Below are 19,961 nucleotides of genomic sequence, written 5' to 3'. Positions count from 1 at the left end.
CATCTTTCATCATGCTTCTAACTACTACAGATATGGTAGGAAATGAAAAAGTGCAATTTCAGATTCATTGAATATTTGCATTTCTTTTTAGATTATCGACATAATGGGAGAGATCTTCAAAGTTCAACACTATCAGTGCCAGAACAAGTTATGTCATCTAATCATTGCTCTCGATCAGGGTCCCCTCACCGTGGAGATAGTATAGGACGGACTAGATCGTGGTCTCCCAGTGTCCCTCCCCCACAAAGGTAAACTGTTATTTAACTATGCAGGTATATAAATTTAAGTGATATTGATCCTGTAACAATACTGGAAAGAATCTCCAGACTTTCAAAATTGCAATGAATTAGTTAAATCTTATGAAACTATGTAAAGCCAATAATGATTTTTCTTACATTATAGTGATATGCAAAAATTCACTTAATTTTGTCTTATTTTTCATCAAAAATCAGTACATTCCCATCTAAATAAAGAAAAATATTTCTCCAGATTTTCACTTTCAGAGCTATTTAGAAGGTGCCATGTTTTATAGCGTGTGATGGTTTGACGGTTTGACATTTTCTTAGCATTCATTTGTCAGTGGCTGTTTTCAACCCTTTTGTCTGTGTAGAGTTAAGGTTCTGGGAGAGCCATACTTCCTGCCCGTAGTAGCTTGCTTTCTACTATTTTTTTTTTCAAGCTTTTAAAGCATCAAGAGTAAATTGACACACATACAATTTTATATGGAAAAATGTCAACTCCTGATTTTAGAAGGCCTCTGATAACTATTTATCTTGTGAAACAAAGATCGAGACATTTCTTCCAAAAGCCAATATTTTGGATAATGACTACTACTTGACTGAATATATTGTTTAAGCCAGAATTAAGAATTTTCCTGCGTGGATAAGCTTTCTTAAGAGGAAGCAGAAGTCAGTGTAAAGGGGAATGAAGCCTGTTTTCCAGCATCTTTGTCACTATGAGTGAGTAGGTTTCCAGATGGTGTAATTCAGCTGGAATAAAAGGGGAAGTTATTTTCTTTGCCACACTGTTCACAATTCCCATTTAATAATGAAGATCTGATATCCAATATTTCCTGTCAGGTACATGTGTCTATCCCTTTCTTCTACAGCCATTCTGATTCTCTTGTGTTCTGCTTTCCTTTCTATTATCGTTTTTGTTTTTGTTACGTTAAAATTCTCTTGGCTTTATATTCTCTTACATGTTTGCTTACCATTTCCTCTAACAGATACAGACTAAGTTATATCCTTTTGCATTAGTGAGGTATTAGGATCCCAAATTATCCTGTATCAACACAAACAGCTATCAGGCAGAAACTGTAAGTTTCTACCTGAAATTTAAAACCATATGTAAATACAGCCTGACTTTAAATGATACATAAATGGTAGACACAGAGGGGCCTGTTGTGATTTCTGCTATACTGATTTCAGTCTAAGTAATTGCCTATGCTAAATCTCCTGGGTTTATTTGTCTTGGATATAGACATAAACATGAGCAAAATCTCTTTGTGTGTGTTTGTGTTTTTGTGTGTGCATGCATGCTGTGTGTATTTTGGTCAGAACTTTTACCCAAGGTAGAAATTAATACTTGTCTAACACCACTGAAAAAACCTTCTTTTAATTTTCCTGTTGTTTTGTATTTTTTACATGTGTGAAATGTTTCTTGCTTCCTGACTTTCCTTTAGAAAACTTTTAAATATAATTTTGAACTTACAGAGAAAAATATTTTAGCCGTTTCCTACAATGTCACATTCAAATGCATTATTTATGTAATATTTCCCTGCCCACACACCAAATCATTTTTTTGAGGACTTGTTGAGCCCAGAGAATAGGGTTGCCAGAACTTTGGAGTTTGTAGAAAAGAAACATAATCATTGCTTTACAGAAATGTCTTTTTTAATGCTAATGAAAATCCAGGTGTACTCAGCAAAACATCTGCACCATGTTTAGTTGAGTTTGTTATACCTGTGGTGCTATAGACATGTTCTAACTGCAGTAAACATGCTGCATGCCCAGAGATCTCCCAGTTAATGATTGATGCCTCTGCTGGCAGGAGCTCTTGGGTCATAGAAGTGCAAGTTGCTGTTATGTCTTAGAAGCCATTTTGCAGTCCTCAGTCTTTCTACTGCATTTGTCAATAAACTCCACCAAAGCCACATTGCATGGTAGCTGACAAGAAATTGTTACTGCTCTTGTAAGTTTTCAGCTAATATATTTAATGGACTGTTATTCTCTCTGTGGATCAGAATGGAGTTTATACTGCAGCAGGCACTGAACAGCATAATGTTTAGCTTTTTCTAAGACTGCACATTTGAAAAAGCAAGATAGAGGTGACTACAGAAAGTGGCTAAGCTGAAATGGAGTAGTAAATCTAGTAGGATGCTCATTATTTTCTACCATCACCACCTGCAATTACACCTTTTCTCCCGCTTACCTGTTACCTGGTTGCTCCATACATGTTCTGTCAACTTCAAGAGAGCTCCAAAGGAGTGAAGACATATGTTGTGAAAGAGCAACTTTTCTTACAGAACAAGTTTCATTGGAGAAAGTATGTCATTTTCTGTTTGTTAAGGAGTATATCTGGCTGTCAAAGGCATCCTCAGCAGAGTGAAACAGAACTGAAATAATAGTAACACTTTGAAGTAGAATAAATACAGTTGTGTAGGATGTTAAAAAGCATCATGAAATCAGAATCTGATACAATACAGAAATTTAAAGAAGAAATTATTTATTTAGAACAATAAACCAATAACACAATCTTATTGAAAGAGATTTGAGTAGACAGGATGGTACTGTTTTCAGGACAAATGCATATAATCAGACTTTAGACAGGAGTTTTGATTATGTGGGCAGACAGCAAAGGTCACATCTTTGGGAAGTTTTGCAAAGAAATGACAGCTTGAGAAAGCTTAAATGTTTAAGTCAGAAGAAGAGATGAGTAAAATAATAATAGTACAGACAGGAAGAAAAACAACTTTTTTTTTTTTTTTTTGAAACCTGAATAAAAAGAGATACCCTGAGAAAAAGGGCCAGACAGAAACTAGAATTGAGAAAAGAGGAATGAGAATTGGTTGTTGGGAAAAGTAAAAAAGTTAATGAAGAACAGCAGAGGAGTCCTGTCAATGTCTGTTTAACAGTACACATATACATGAAAGAGTCCAATGGCAGGGTAAAGGCTATACTGGATTTTCTATCATTTTAATATAAATGAAAGGATTAAAAAATGTACAGAGAAGAAGTTGCAGGAAAGAGTTGTAGAGTAGAAGGCAGAAGAATTATACTCACTTTTAGTATGGCAAATATGAAGTTTACTAGCCAGAGTAAACATTATTTTTGGCTTCAGGAAAGCCAGAGTGGAGAAATGCTTTATGAGAAATGAACTAGAGCTGAAGGCAAAAATTTATGTGTAATGCAACATCTTCATAGTACTTATATGCAGAAATAAACAAGAGCATGGCAGCAGCAGCATACACGTTAACACTAATCAGAGACTGGCAAATGACAAAGGATAAGGATGACAGGTACCAAAAGGGCAGACAATGTGACAAGGAAGGACACAAGAACTGAATGGTATGAAAGTGGAAAAAAATGAGACCCACATTAGGGAAGACTGCAGGAAAGGACAGGAAGCAGAAGAATTTATAGATCTAAAATGTGAATTTGTGTGGAGGGAGGCATGCAAACCGTTATTTTCAAATCTATACAAAATATTATGTTTTAGTTATCCAATAAGTATTACAGCTAACTGTTGTCTTTCTATCTTCCTATTCTTGCAGATTTGTTTTACAGAGCAGAAAAAGTTAAGTTAGTGTGTATCAGTAGGCATTGGTTAAACTGAGTGAAGAAATCGATGGGCAAAGCTTTGGTCTCAAATAGTACAAAACTATAAAAGGTGACTGGTGCTCTTTAATGAAGCCTGCACTATGTGTACCACTTATACCTAATAAAACAGTTCTGTCTTTTTGAGATTCTATACTAGTGAGATTACAAAATAAGCTTTCCACTGCAAAACAAGCATCTGTTGTTCAATTCAGAGGGCAATGTTTTCAGCAGTCTGCACTCTACCGTAACAGCCAGAAGTCCTCATTGCATCTTACTACAGTTTACATCTTTATAGTATAGCCAAACTCAAGAGCTCATGGAAAATTCTTTTCAGTGTGTGTTACAGCTGGAAGGGAAATATTCCTTGAAGGTACTAGTCTGGAAAGACAAATGAAATTTTGTCTAAAATTAACCTTTTATTTATATTTAAAAAAAAAAAAAAAAAGTTATCCTCTTATTTCCAGAACAAACATTGAAACAAGAGGAAAATAAACCCCTATTGCTAGCATGGACTTAGCACCTTTTTCTGTAGGAGAAAATTTTTTTACCATCAGATTTAAAATTACGTGAGAATAAAACTATATAAAAAACAGGTCAGCTAGGACATCTCATTACAAGCATGTTTGCTAATAATTGCTGTACAAACCAGTGAGGGGATGTAGTCCAGATGCACCCAGAACTCAGAATCTGATGTCTTTTATCCTTAGTCGGAATCTGGATCAGGGACCGCGAGGGACTCGATCTACTGCTGCGCATTACAATACCCTGAACCGAATGGATAGACACCGTGTTATAGATGACCACTACTCCCCGGACAGAGAGAGGTAAATATCTGAATGGAATTAGAAACAGCTGCAGCCTACACTCATCAATGTGAATTACTTCAGTATGGTAGCTCACTGAAGTAAATAGCAAAATTACTTACCTAATCCCACAGATAAGCATTTCCCTACTCATGTACCCACTGGTTACATGATATATATTACAAAATATACAGTGCACGTAAGGTTGACAAAACTGTCAAGTTAGTCTGTCATTGCCAATAGGGAATCTGAAATATCTATGAGAAATTGTACAATATAAAAGACAAATATCTTAGTTTTCTTTTTTTATAAAAATATTTTTATGTACTATATTAATAAATTCTTTAAGTGCTCAATATCTTTTAAAATAACAGTAGATTCAGTCATTTTTGCTGCTGAATAAAGAGGCACAAAAATGGATAATTTCAGCTCAGTATTAATGCAATGCTCCCATCAGATACAGTACAGTTCACAAACAACAAAAGTCTAGAGCTTTGATTTTTCTCAACTTTATGAGCCATTTTTGTGAAGGCAAAAAAAAAAAAGGTTACGGCAATATGTGTTAGAATGAAATCGGGATCTTTGTTTTTAGAGGCACATCTTAGCATGACTAATGTTTTGACTAATGGAACTTCCCAAAGAGTGAGCAGAGCTGTAGCAACCCCTATGAATTTCAATAATGTAAAAAAGAATTGCAGGCAATAGTTGGCTAATGTAGTTAATTTTGCTGAATTAATTGTGGTAGTGCCTTTGTGACATTAAAAAAAATATTGATAAGATCTTTCCCACCTCATTGTCTTCAGGTCAGAAGATGAAAAGGGAAAGCATTTTTTACCTTTAATTTTGAAAATCGTAGAGTTTCTTATGCACCAAGTTGAAAACCTCCAAATTATAATCAGAGAGGCATGATTGCTAGATATTGTCCCATTTCATAATTGCGTATAGCAAGGAGTAATACAGATATATTTTGTAATCTTATTGAGTTCTATGTGACTAGTATTTGAAGTTAATACTTTTATAAATGATTATTACAGGTTATTCCTCAAGTGACATCAGAGCACATAATTGGTATTGCTAACTGTAATACAAAGAGTTTAAGAAATCAGTGGCTTTTTGTTAGCAATATTGAACAGAAAAGGTAAATAAGTCTTAAAAGAACATTAATGTGATTGTCCATGATTGTAAGGAACGTAAACCAAAATTCTTCATAAAAAAATTATAATTAATTTTTCCTGATTAGGTAAGTTAGAAAAAAGAGAACCAAAATTAAAAAAAAAGCATATCTATTCAAGTGATTTGTAATTGAATTTGGCCAAAAAAAGTCAAATGGGAAAAAAAATTAAGATATTGAAAATCAGTCAAGTATTTATCATCCAGAATGTTAACGGTATTCATTACAAGTATAATAGATCATAGGTGAACCTCTTTTTTTTTCATTAAACGATTTAATATTTCTGTTTAAGTGATAGAAAAGAAGAATGCTCTTTAGTTGGCTCGTGAAGCTATCTGATTTTCGTACAAAAGGCAGTAACTTAAGGATTCTGAGCTGTTTCCTTAAAAGAAAAGAAAAGAATGCTTTGGGGGTAATACTATGATGGTTTTTAGACCAGTCATCCTTGAAATAGGATCTAAACTTCTCCTTAGAGCCTGTATATACCTTATGGAATGCTCCTGGGTTTGTTCACTTTGTGAGTTTGCTTGCTGGCTCCCAGATAAATGCATAGCAGTGAAAGGTGGCTTGAAGTACAGCACAGCAATCTTTCCGCATCACTTCAATCAGATAACCCCTACTGGACTGGCTTGGCTTAGAGAAAGAGAATTGTTTTTTTAGAATATGTCAGAGAAGCAATGTCAGAGAGTTGTTGGTGATGAGATGGAATTTTCACATGACCATTCTAGATGAATAGGTATTTGCTTATTAGGGGTGCTCTGAATCTCTGAACACAGGTTTATATGTCATCTGTATTTTCCAAAACACACACAGAAGTTCTGTTTGTACATGGTGAGTGGTTGCCTTTGTAATCACATTGTTGACTAGTTATGCCTCTATTGCAACGTACAGACTCTGAAGCACATTGGTTTTAGGCAACACTCAAGAGAATAGAAAAAGACTATTCCCAAACATTTATCATGTTTTATATTCATTGTTAGTTTGACAGTGGTTTTATGAATGGAAAGATTATTAGACTTCAGATTTTGTTAGCCAATATTTGTGATACTGTGTTACATAATAAAAAACAATGGTGTGTACACAAAGTCCCTAAAGTAACTCTTTAGTGGTACTGATTGTGATACTGCTGGAACTGCAGGCAGTTTGAAGAAGTAGAAAAAATGAGCCTTTGTATAGGTATATAATCTCTCTACTTGTCATCCTTGTTTTGTTCCACACTTACCTCTGAAAAAAATCACACTTTTCTTTCCCACAGCTCTGATTTATCCCTTGGAGCTGTTTGCAAAAAAGAGACTTTGAAACAAAGTACCTTCTTGTAGACATGCTCAGTTGCTAAGTTAAAATATGACTAAGCATAGAAGTAAGAAAATTCTTTCCTTCCTTTTCTAGATAATTCAGCATAAAGTTCTCTAAGGTATATGGCACTAAAGAGTTAGTTGAAATCACATACAAAAACGTCTAATGACCTCAAGGGTAATGGCAATGTAAACATTCCCTCAAAAATGAATGCATAGTTAGAAGCGAAAATTAAATTATTTATAAAAAGATGAAAGACATAATTTTTTAAATTCAATTTGAAATAATTTTAATTTCAAACACCAAGCCTTTAAATATGCAAATTGGTGCTATCAAATCATATAATGATTTCTGTTGGTAGGGTAAAGTCACAGTTAAAATTTCTATCTGTTTCTGTATTATCAAAAATGTCAGAATTGTACTGTGTATACAGTAACTCAAAGTGTTACTTGTGACCTAATGCTTGTGACCTAATACACCCCGAAGTTCCGTAAGATCTTTTATCTGTAACAGGATAACCTTGTAAACTTCAGTTTGGCCTGCTTTAATAAACTCTCTAAAGCAGACTTTTACCTCACTTCAGAAACTGAAACTAATCAAACTATAGAGAAAATGTTGGAAACAGCCACGTTTGTCCTCAGAGTTCTATATTTAATTTTATATCAATATAATTAGGTGAATTAGAGGAACAATGTGAGAATCCTAGCATAGTTCCAAAAACAAGACATCAGCCAAAACTGTTATCTGTGTATTACTTTCTGAAAGATACATCAGCAATAACAACAAACATCAAGACTGAGTAAGGAAATTGTACACAGGCCCACAGCTATAAGCAGTGTAGATACTATTTAGCAACTATTAATCTAACTATATTCTTTATCCTAGATGTGGTCTCCCTGAGGCATGAAATTGCTAACAGTGAATTTAGCATATATATAGTAGGCCAGAGCATTCAGAGAATGCCTAACTAACTCAAAGAGTCTTGTGATGGAAACATATGAGAAAAATCCTAAAGTATAAATGTTTTTCTACTAGGCACGTATAAGTAAACAAGAGAGAAAAAGCAAGTTAAATTTTGGGTCCACTATCCCTTCATCAGGACTATTACACAGTTTCCATTTTAAAGAACAAAAGTTATTATCTGCTGTGTTAAAGTAATGGAGGAATCATGATTATTTAAAGAAATATTCTCATCTTTAAATCACTTCAAAGATGATATCTTGATATGCTGGGACTAGCATGACCATCGCATCACTATTATTGAGAGATAATTTCATTAGCACATTTAAATACACTTTCTGTTGAACACTTTGTTTGTTTCTTGCTATTGAAAGTGTTTTTTTAAACATGTCTTAAAGTAAATGCCAAAATACATGCCAAAAATTCTGGCTACTATAATCAAACCAGTGAAGACCAAAATAATTCACTACTGTGAGTCTGCTGCATGTTAGATAAGGTGCCATTTAATTAGCTGCTTCTATTATTTAACACAAAATTAAATGTGACCAAGAGCAATGTAAATTCTACATTTCTAAAAGCCATCTTACACTGGCAGTTGCTTTATCTATAAGTAGCAGGCTCCTAATCCAACACTGTTAATAGCTAGGTGCCAGATTAAGTCAGACTAGGAAAAGAGTTTTTTGAGACATTGCACCATAGTAAAACCCAGAAAACTTAACAGATAATTTTTTTTCACATCCTTTATTAAATACACAGCTGAATAATATGCAATTAAGTAGTCATTTATTATTTAGTTAATATTTTACAGCACAATCATTTAAGTGTATATTACAGATACAAAAATATTGTAGAGTTTAAATGGAAATGTAGAGTATATGGGGAAATTCTGGGATAATACTTTCAGGTTTTGGTTGTGTATGATGTCATATGGGTATATACCCATATGGGTATGCAATGTCATTGTTTCTTTGCTTCTTCAGATACCCAGTAAAGTAAAAAAAAAAAGCATTGCTGAAAATTTGCTTGTAGCTACGTTATAAAATGTATGCATCAACTTAAATCTCAATAACTGCAGCATTTCTTTAAATTCTTTTTCTCCTTTCAAAATTTTACCATGTGCATTAATTGTATACTGCACTTCCTAATTATTTTGTATATCTATGCCTACAACTGCAAGTAAAGATCACTAGGGATTGTACCAGTAGGGATTCCTATAAGTAAGACTGTCCTACACTTTCCATTAACAGATTCTGTTTTCAGTTACTTATAATGTTGCCAAATACAATTTCCTCTCCCAGGACTCTCACTCATGAGCCCTAATGGATTTAACTGCTGAAGGGATTGCAGTCAGTACACTGTCAAGTTTTAGCCTTGCAGTAGGGATGGCAGAAAGGAGAGTGTTTTCTCTTTAGCTGCTGTTATTTTTGGTGGGCACGTTACTTCACAGTGAAATCACTGTTGAATTGCACAATTATCTGCACTTGGTGCCTCCATGTGTCTGCTGAAGGATGGTAATCTCTAACAGAGGGATGGAGTAGGAAGGTGGCAAGAGAGGTGTAGTCTTGCAAATGTAGCTACGTTTGTAAGGACTCATGATTCAGAACTTTTGAGCCAATATTTGTTGGAGGGACAACACAGCAGGGCGTAAGCAATCCAGGAGGTTCCTGGAATGCACTGATGATAACTTCCTCCAAGAGATAGAGAAGCCAACAAGGAGAGGTGCTATGCTGGACCTTGTTCTCACCAACAAGGAGGGGCTAGTGGGGAGTGTGAAGCTCAAGGGCAGCCTTGGCTGAAGTGACCATGAAATGGTGGACTTCAGGGTCCTTAGGGCAGCGAGGAGAGCACACAGCAAACTCACTACCCACATGACATCCTTGTCTCTAAACTGGAGAGACATGGATTTGATAGATGGGTGGGTAAGGAATTGGCTGGATGGTCACAATCAAAGTTTTGCGGTCAACAGCTTGATGTCCAAGTGGAGAGCAGTGACGAGTAGCGTTCCTTGGGGGTTGGTATTGGCACCGGCACTGTTTAACATCTTTGTTGGCAACATGGACAGTGGGATTGAGTGCACCCTCAACAAATTTGCTGACACCAAGGTGTGTGGTGCGGTCAACACCCTGGAGGGAAGGGATGTGCCATCCAGAGGGACCTTGACAGGCTTGAGATGTGGGCCTATGCAAACCTCATGAAGTTCAACAAGGCCAAGTGCAAGGTCCTGCACATGGGTCAGGGCAATCCCAAGCACAAATAGAGGCTGGGTGATGAGTGGATTGGCAGCAGCCCTGCGGAGAAGGACTTAGGGGTACTGGTAGATGAAAAGCTGAACATGAGCAGGCAATGTGCGCTTGTAGCCCAGAAAGCCAACTGTATCCTCGGCTGCATCAAGAGAAATGTGGCCAGCAGGTCAAGGGAGGTGATTCTCCCCTCTACTCTGCTCTTGTGAGACCCCACCTGGAGTACTGTGTCCAGCTCTGGGGCCCTCAACATAAGAAGGACATGGACCTGATGGAGTGAGTCCAGAGGAGGCCACAAAACTGATCAGAGGGATGGAACACCTGTCCTATGGGGACAGTCTGAGAAAGTTGGGGTTATTCAGCCTGGAGAAGAGGAGGCTCCAGGGAGACCTTATAGCGGCCTTGCAGTACTTAAAGGGGACCTACAGGAAAGATGGGGAGGGACTCTTTATCAGGGAGTGTAGTGATGGGATGAGGGGTAATGGTTTTAAACTGAAAGAAGGTAGATTAGATATAAGGAAGAAATTCTTTCCTGTGAGGATGGTGAGACACTGAGACAGGTTGCTTAGAGAAGCTGTGGCTGCCCCCTCCCTGGCAGTGTTCAAGGCCAGTTTGGACAGGGCTTTGAGCAACCTGGTCTAGTGGAAGGTGTCCCTGCCCATGGCAGGGGAATTGGAACTAGGTGATCGTTAAGGTCTCTTCCAATCCAAGCCATTCTATGATTCTATGAATTAAAAAACAAACAAACAGCAAGAAAAGGTCATAGATACATTCCTCAGAATAAAATGCACATACAAAATGGTCATGTTAAAAATAATGCAGTTATGCCCAGTGTTACGTCCTTTGGAGCAAGAACTTAAAATACATTATGGGGAGCACTGTGATAATGTGATACTGATTTTCTTATTTAAAGTCATCTTGATTATTTGTCAGTTCACAAATTCTCTGCTGATAATTGCTGTTGTTTCACAGTTTAAGTCTTCAAACTGTCAACTGCAATCAGTTGGAATATTTTTAGGATTTCATCTATTGCAGGAGATAAGCAGGAATTTCTATACAATTTATATACAATTGGTGTATATCTGGAAAAACTGTTGGTGTCTGTACATAAAGTTGGTGTATATTTGGAAAAACTGTTGATGTTTGTACATAAAGAAAGAACCACCTATTCCTTACTCTGCAGTCTGATTAAGCTAATTTCCATTTTTTCACTTTGCTCAATTTTTAGAGAATTGTAACTTGAAAAGTTTGGGAGTATTTAGTCAAAGGCAAATTCAGGCCAGTAAAAAATTATATTTATTTTTTAGCAATCTTAATAATTTCATACTTGTCATACACTTAATTTGCTATTTCTATTGAAAAAGTTAAAAGAGTGTTAATAAAATGGAGGATAGTTGTGATGCCAGTGATACAATGTAGTACTTAAATTACAATCGGATAATACACTGGAAAAAGCTGGCTATCAGAATAGATAAACAGTTTTAGGATGACAGCAGTTTCTTGTGTCAACTGAGTTTGATTCATGCAGGTTCTAACAGTGATACAGAAAGTCTTGTTTTGCACTCAGAATTATTTATGGGTATTCCAATAAGCACAAGATTGTCAGGATGTAATATTACTCCAGTACTTCATCCTTTCCACAGAAATACTTGGGAGTCAACTTCCCACTCTAATAGGAAAGCTGAAATGTTAATAACTTTGTGGGACATGGTCAAAGAGAATGAAAATTGAAAAGAATAGATTATCTTCTAGTGCCTCATCTTTACTATTGGATAAAATATCCCAAGCAGTAAAGACCAGGTTAAACTCCCCTTGCACAGAACAGAAAGGTATGCTACAGATGGTTCATGTGAGGCACTCTGTGTATGTTTGTGTGCGTTTGTGGGCTTTCAAGTGTGCTTCTGGTCTGTCAAGCCTGTTCCTGGATACTAAGTACTTCCAATTAGGCAATCTAATTGGTCACTGAATCACAGATCTATGTTTTGTTATCCTTACGGTTCACTGAATTTTCATGAAGGTGTAAGGAAAAGGACAAATGGGTGAGTGATATCAGAAAATTTTAAGTCATTGTTTTCTGTTCATTTTAAAAAAGGAAAATTATCATGTTTGCCTATACGTCTGGAATCTTATTGTCAGAATAGTGGAAATCTTCACCTGATCCAGGGCTGTGTGTAGGGATGTGTGTCTGTGTGTGCGCACGCATGTGTGTGTACATTAATGATCATTTTGCAAAACATATAGTGCTGCCTTATCAGCTGCTGATATATTCAAAATAACTTCATTATTTTAATGTAAGTGAAATGAATTGCTGCTGCTATATGTAACAGAATATGTAACATTCCAGAAATCTGTGAGGATGCCGACTAATATTTTCATTTTGCCATACCATCATTTGATATACTTATGACATCAACTACTACAATGTAGCAAGTAAGGAATGTGTGGTAAAAAGCTAGAAGTCTAAATGAAGGTTGGCAAAGAAAATGTATACTGAAGTTCTTTTGTCTTTGTAAAAATCTGCTATACCTAAATGTTGTCCATGTCTCCATGGTCTTCTGAGCATTCCTATCTACATGTGCATATGATATAATGATTTTCATGAACAGCTCAAAAGATATGTTTATTTTACCAAGCAGATCTGGAGCATTTTGGAAGTTCTTAGCCAATGCAAAGCTTAATGATTTTACTATATTATGATTTATTTACATTACGATTTTAAGTGTTTTAGACTGGCTATTAGCCAAATGAAAGTTGCATATGTTTCTGTTTTAGGTAGTGAGAATTAGGTATGTCATAGGCATTTTTCGTGTTATGTTGTTAACATATTTATTAAAACCAAAGAATTGATTTTAAGCTAAATACATAAAGTATTAATAATAAAGAGACAAGTAGTGGAGCATTGACTGGATGCTCAGAAGATAGATAGCATTTAAGCCTTTTGCTCTGCATGTTGAAATACATAAAGCACAGAAAAATATGCTGCCTCCAAATGTTCATATTATCATATTTTGACCTATGTGATGTCAATCATTCTCCCTTCCATGCAGATATGTCATGCACCTTTCTGTTTTTTTTTTACTAACCATACATATTTTATGGAAAATATTACTGTACTTGAACAGAAACCATTTCCAGAGACACATGCTTACATGAATAATAGCTCTATGATTATTATTGGTATATAGTTAGAGATATTATGAAAATGCAAACATTTAGGTTATATATTATGCACAAACATTAGGTTATACATTATGTATAACATTAGGTTATAGTGTATAACATTAGGTTATACATTATGCACAAACATTGGGTTATATATTCTTGATTTATTATGTTATATATTCTTGATTTATGATGAATGCCTTGTACTCTAGTAAGTTACTGTATTAATTCATGTATAGAACTGATTTTTCTTCTTAATCAATTCAGACATAATAGTCTCATTTTTTTATGTTGCACTTGTAAGAACATTTTATAGTGAGTTATCATCTATTATGAGTTAGATAGCATGGATAACATGGGCTCTAAAGAATAGGGAAAAATATGAGTAGCCAGTAATACCAGCGGATTAGGTCAAGTATAAACTGAGGTTTAACTCACTTCTCCATATTGACAAGCAGAGTTTTGGGTGATGAGGAAGCATATTTCAAACTTGTTAAAAGTTATTACATATCAAACTGTCTAAGTGATTGTATGTGAATGCCTGTTTACTCTGATTCTGAATTCCTGAATTAAAAAAAAAAAAAGGTTGAACTTCCTGACATATTCACAAGCAAAAGTCTCAAGACTTGATAAGAACACGAGCTCTGAGTTTCTAGAAGGATTAGAACAAAACTTGATACCAGAGATTGGGCACTTAAAATAGTTTAGTGGGAATTTGAAAAGTCGTTAGGACTCCAATCCTAAGCAGAACATTAACTGATGGCATTTCATTCACATTCAAGTAAGTGAAGGGAGCAGTCTGGTGTATTCCTTCTTATAGACAGTAAATTAAGCTGCTTGCAAATAGTAGGTGCGTTGCCATGAAATTCATGTTCTGCAACACATGTTCTCCTTGAAGTCCTAGTTTTGTTTAAAGCTTTGTGCTTTAGAAACTGATTGAATATGTTATATTTATTGGTGTCATATTTTTGAAAGACTATCAAGAAAACTTGTCAACAATTCAGTGGAGAGATACAAGGGGAAGTGAAAGTGAATTATTAACATTAAAATGTCATCTACCAGCAAGACTTTTGTGATGTTAGTTCCAGGGTTGCATCTAAATCATTTAAGGGCATATTCATGTGGATTTAGCCTGGGAATGTCACCATGTAGTGGTGAGAATAAGCTGATATGCAGTTGTTTGCCATCATCACACATAGCTGCTGTGGGGTGGACTCCTACATTTTTATTTGATTGTTCTCCCTGTGGGTGTACATATATTCTAAAGCAAATTGTAAGAACATGACGAAATTCTTCTTTAATGCTTTTTGGCAGCCTGCTGACTGCCAGGCTGCTGTGCGTAGACTGGTTTTGGTACTCAGTTCTGTGCATTAGTTTAAGAACCCTAATACTTTTTGCAGCCTGCAGTGTAGCTCTGTGATTATTTTCTTATTTGTCAGTCCGTCTTAGGATCTCATCTTCAAATTTTCAGCATACCATGTCAATTTGGGCCCTGCTGACTTGTATACAGCTCCTTATTCTTGTAACAAACCGTGAAGTTTAAATTGCATAATCAGGGACTTAAGTTAGAAGCTTTTTATAGTGGTGACTATACTTTTGCATTTATTTGACTTCTTGAGATTGCTTTTAGACAGAGTTTTATACATTTTTTCCTCCTAACTGAAATAGTGTAGACAATCCCAAATTTTATCTATTCTCTTGATCCACAGTCTCCCACTGGCTTTTTAGAATATATGTGTGAATCATCTGGATAGTTTTACCTTTAGAACTGTATATCAGATTTCTAATCTTGTTATTAATTTCAGTGTTCTTGTAGCTTTCGTATTCTCAGATTTTTATGTCTTCTGTTGTGTGATGTGTATCATTCCTTCTCCATCTTATTGTCTCATATTTGTATTTTTCTTTCTGCCATTTACTCAGTCATTATGTTACTTTACCTCGTTCCCGGTACACCCAGTCTGCAGATCATCATTACAGAGATGCCAGGTATATGTTTTTCTCTGTGTGACTGTGTGGATAATGCATGTACTTCTATGTACCTACATGTCCACTTCTGTTTTTATTAGTCTGTGTATAGTGGTAGAAATCTTAGAAGTGTTAATATCAGCATTGGCTGTCTTAATATAGTGTGTAGACCATCACTGGGTAATTCTTCATATGTTTCACTTTTTAAACATTTTTTTACTGCCAATTGTCTATAATTAGTGGTCCATGAAGATGATGCTATATTTACATCATGCTAATGTCTTTTAAAAAGTCAGTAAAGAAAATTATTTAAATAACAAATACAGATACTTGCTAACACTGTGATTTTCATATACATAATGTCATACACATATGGCTGTCTTGAACATTACAGTAGATAAAACTAGATAGATAAAAATAGATAAGTTACAATAGATAAAACTAATTTTGCAAAAGTCACCAAAGTTCCAACTGAGTTTTGTTCCAGTGTTTTGTTCTGTTGCTGACATTGCTTGCTTTTCATATTATTTTGTCCTCATTTCACCTTTGTGTTGCTTTTCATTGTGTTCACCCTTTATGTTTTGGCAGCCAGGATCACACAATGTATCCTCTATTTTGTGAAGATGCAATCAGATTACTTCGCTCCCGTAAGATGTGCCGTACCTATTCTGAGGGTGCTTACTATGATCTTGAGAGGTATAACTGATGTGGAGCATATCATTAGCTCTGCCACTTACACATTGACAGTACTGTGTTTGGTTGCCAAGCTGAGAATGCGATATATGTTTTAATTTATAAACAGATACAGTAAAGATGTTTTATAATACTCTGTGAGAATGTATGCATCTAAAACTGACTACTCAGGATGATGGGTAAATCCCAAGAGAAGTTGAATAGCTTTAGAGAAGTCAGTTTCATAAATTAGGTTATATGGATATTATATGTAACTGTCTTTGTATAACCCCTATTTTTGCTGGAATTTTCCAAAGTGCTTTTAGTACTTAGTATTCTTTGAAATAATGAGGAAAAGCCTATCTACTTCCAAGTACACAGAAGTAGAGTCTGTCTGAAATCTCATACTTTGCTTAACTGAAAAATAGAGTGAAAAGTTAAAGTATAAGCTTATGTTACAGATACTTGTGTGGTGCTTATTCTGTAATTTATGAGTACTTGTATACATTCACAATACCCATGTGTGATTACCGAACATCAGAATTCCTATTTATATATGAAGTATATGGCAGACAGAAGTGGAGCCCATAATAACTTCTGTGAAATAATTATACTTGAAATACAGTGGCTTTTAAGAGATGTAAAACACATGCTACTGTAGTACTGTGATTATGCTATTTTCAGAATTAACTGCAAAACAAGAAAAAGTCTACATAGTTGTGTGTGAATAGAAATAAGGATATAAACCTGATAAACAGTGAGCCAGTAAAAAGGAGGTGGTGGCTTCAGATCTCAAAAAGCAGATATAATGGGTGATATGACTATTGCTTTACAAGAAGGGCCATGTAAAATTTTCCATAGCAAGAACTAAAGAACTCTTGATATATTAACTTCATGGCTACCCTCCAGATGTGAATTCCTCTGAGAAGTTTATTAAGGTTTGCTCTGGATTCAGATCATATATAACCATATTTTTAGTAAGTGTAAAACTACTTTTGGATGCAGAAACAAAATAGAATCTGAAACTTTTATAGTATCATAGAAGTATTCCTTCCAAAGAAATATTGCTTTTTAAAAATTACCCAAAGCTATAGTATAATGAACATTCTGTCTATTATATATATATATATAAAGCTTATGCTTTAGCATTCAGTTAGACATTTGTTTAGAAATGATGCTCTTTTACATGAAACCTAATATAAAGAAATATAGTTCAGTCTGCATGTAGAACCTTTAATAAGGAGAGGGATTTTTGGTTTGTTTTCTGAAAATATGTGATGAAATGCTCTCACACATATGCTATTTCGATAGTTAGTTTTTATATATTCTTTTTTTGCTTTAGTTGTATAATCAAATTTGCGTTAGTTTATTTGAACCTGTTTCAGATTGCTGGTTGTATCTGTGACTGTTCAGATATTGCTGAAAGTTGGAGCTATTATCAAATTTCTTAGTTTGAGGATCTTCACTTGCAAATCTTAATCTTTCTTTCAACAGAAATTAATTTCTCAAAAATATAGTAAAATCAATGAAAATAAACGTCAAAAGTACTGCATAAAGATGAAAAAGCTGAGATTTAAGCAGTGAGCTGGAGTAAATCTTTTCCAGGGGTTTATTGAAGAGAAGGGTATTAAAGCTAATTCTTTCTGGGGTCAGAAAGAAAAATCATACATGAAGTGGAATATCTCTAGCTCACTGTTAAAACAGTATCTTGAGATTCCTTGGGCATAGGAACTGATCCTGGATTCTCTGGTCCTCTTGAATCCAGGCTGCCTGTGGGTAATGTTAGTGTTCAAGTTACTTGAGCCATCTTACCAGATATGAACTACTCTTGAGTACCTCATAACCACTTCTATATTCTGACAGCAGTTCTCTAGGTAATTAAGCACCATTTGAAGCATAATCTTTATCCAGTTCCTCCTTATTCATTGAAAAACACTAATTTCCTCTTATTTTATTTGAAAAATATACAAAAAATTACTTTTTAAACAATATTTCCTCATTTATCTTTACACTTTCTCCCAGTTTAATGTTTACTTTAAATTACATTATTTTTGCAGGTCAAGGTGTTAGTCCTGTCTTCTTAGTTCCATCTGCTTAATGAGTGTAATGCTGATGTCAAGCAACCACCTCTCCTCCTGTCTTTTACTTTCACTTTATTAAGCATGTGAAATAACTTTCCAGTTTCCATTGTTCATCAAAATAGCAAACATTGTTCTGCACAGTCCAGCATTCAGGAAAGAGTGTCTCATCTGGGACAGGGAGTTTTGAATGTCATACTGAATCCACCACTGTGGGCAGGCAAATATGTCATACAGATACATCAGTCAGAATTATTTGCCTTCTTTGTTACTCATGGCTCCTTTCATTGCTTATCTTGTAGTCATTCACAGCCAGCCCATTAATTCTTGTGGTCTCTTCTAGCAGTTTTTTCTTTTTTTTCCCCACAGAGTGACTACTTGGTTCTCTTTCATCTTTTCTCTGATGAAGGTTGTTTCAGTTACTGTTTATCAGATTTGATAGTCTTTAGTTCATTAGTTCTAGGACTCATTTACATTATCAGAAACCTTGATTTCTGAGTTCATTCTTAGGCTATGGCACTTGTCATTTTGTCTTTGTGATAGTTTCCCCTTTTTGAAGAAGTCCAACCGTTTCCCTCCCAAAAGAATGGAGGTGGCATTGACAAGATACTTCAGCATATGCCTAAGAAAGACAATAGGCACATGTGCACCTTCAGTGACTTCAGTGCCCTTTGAACTGCAGACTTACTCAAGAACATGCTGCTGCTCGGTACCTTGCTCCAATTTTCCTTGACTAATGTGGTAGTCAGCATGGTAGCGCTAGCTGGTGTCAGTGCTACACTGCAGCAGCTGCAGCTGCTTACACTGCTGTAGCTACTCAGCTTGAACATACATGTAGAGCTTTACTCAAGCTTTTATTTTATCTCCCAATTCACAATCCTATAGGGTTATAGAGGCCAGTTCATAATTTTACAGTCACCCATCTTAAATTGGCTGACATGCACATGATCTCAATAACAGAGTAATGTTCTCAAGATTTTTATCCCAACTATTTTTAAAATTAAAATATTAGCAGTTCCTCCCAAATAAAAATCTGCTGAAAACCCGACTGTATGAAATTCTTTCTTGTCTTACCTATCTTGGAGCTCAGCTTTGTCACGGAACACTACACTATGTGCTATTTTCATTTATTTCACTTAGTCTTTGAGGTTAGTGTTTGGAAGTCAATAAAAGTTGGTTTGTGCACATTTTGTGCAGTATTTCAGGCAGAACTTCTGTTGCTTCACTTAAGAAAACAAAATTTTGCTTCCATTTTGTTTTCTGACTGCCATTTTACCAGTCAGAAATTTTCTAACATCTATATCGTATTTCTGGTGAAATTTCTCAGTTGCTCAAATACTGTTTTCCTATTGATGTCACTTTTCAATCTTATGTAATCTGTGTGCATTGATCAAGTGTTCTTAATACCTTGTTAATTATTTCTGAATATAATTTGAAAGTACAAGTTTAAAATTACATATATATGAAAATATAGGTTCATAATATACTGCTGAACTATAGATAAATGGTCTATGTTCATCACTATCTTAACAATACACTGAGGGAAAACATCATGAAAGAAGCACCCTTTAAAATGTCTGAAATATCTGTGCTGTTTATTCCATATTCAGGAGGACTAGGCAGGAGAGAAGAGTGCCTAATTCATATTATGACGACACAACCTATACTCCTGAAAGGTATTTTAATTTATATAGTAAAAATAGATAAAGTTGGGTAATAAGTTTTTTTGAAGTGTAGTCTAAAATTTTTAATTGGTCTAGACTAATGATATTTAAATTTACAGTGCACTTTATGCA

The 19,961-nt window shown here is 35.1% G+C and overlaps 1 protein-coding gene across 27 annotated transcripts in view; it reads left to right on the top strand.

The window, feature by feature from the left end:
- RIMS2 (regulating synaptic membrane exocytosis 2) overlaps positions 1–19,961 on the top strand; it is a 500,381-nt gene that overhangs the window by 324,808 nt on the left and 155,612 nt on the right. For 14 of the 27 annotated variants that reach the window (XM_074814158.1, XM_074812494.1, XM_074813239.1 and 11 more), the window contains 5 exons: positions 92–248; positions 4,526–4,642; positions 15,371–15,436; positions 16,004–16,111; positions 19,776–19,841. In XM_074814158.1, the coding sequence (XP_074670259.1) occupies positions 92–248; positions 4,526–4,642; positions 15,371–15,436; positions 16,004–16,111; positions 19,776–19,841 (514 nt within the window). The remainder of the gene's footprint in view (positions 1–91; positions 249–4,525; positions 4,643–15,370; positions 15,437–16,003; positions 16,112–19,775; positions 19,842–19,961) is intronic. The other 13 variants (XM_074814086.1, XM_074813314.1, XM_074813163.1 and 10 more) reach the window with 1 other exon arrangement.

Source organism: Strix aluco, chromosome 1 (assembly GCF_031877795.1).
Source record: "Strix aluco isolate bStrAlu1 chromosome 1, bStrAlu1.hap1, whole genome shotgun sequence".
In the NCBI taxonomy this organism is placed as follows: domain Eukaryota; kingdom Metazoa; phylum Chordata; class Aves; order Strigiformes; family Strigidae; genus Strix; species Strix aluco.
Note: the sequence above shows the minus strand (reverse complement) of the source record. Positions and strands in the feature narration are given on the sequence as shown.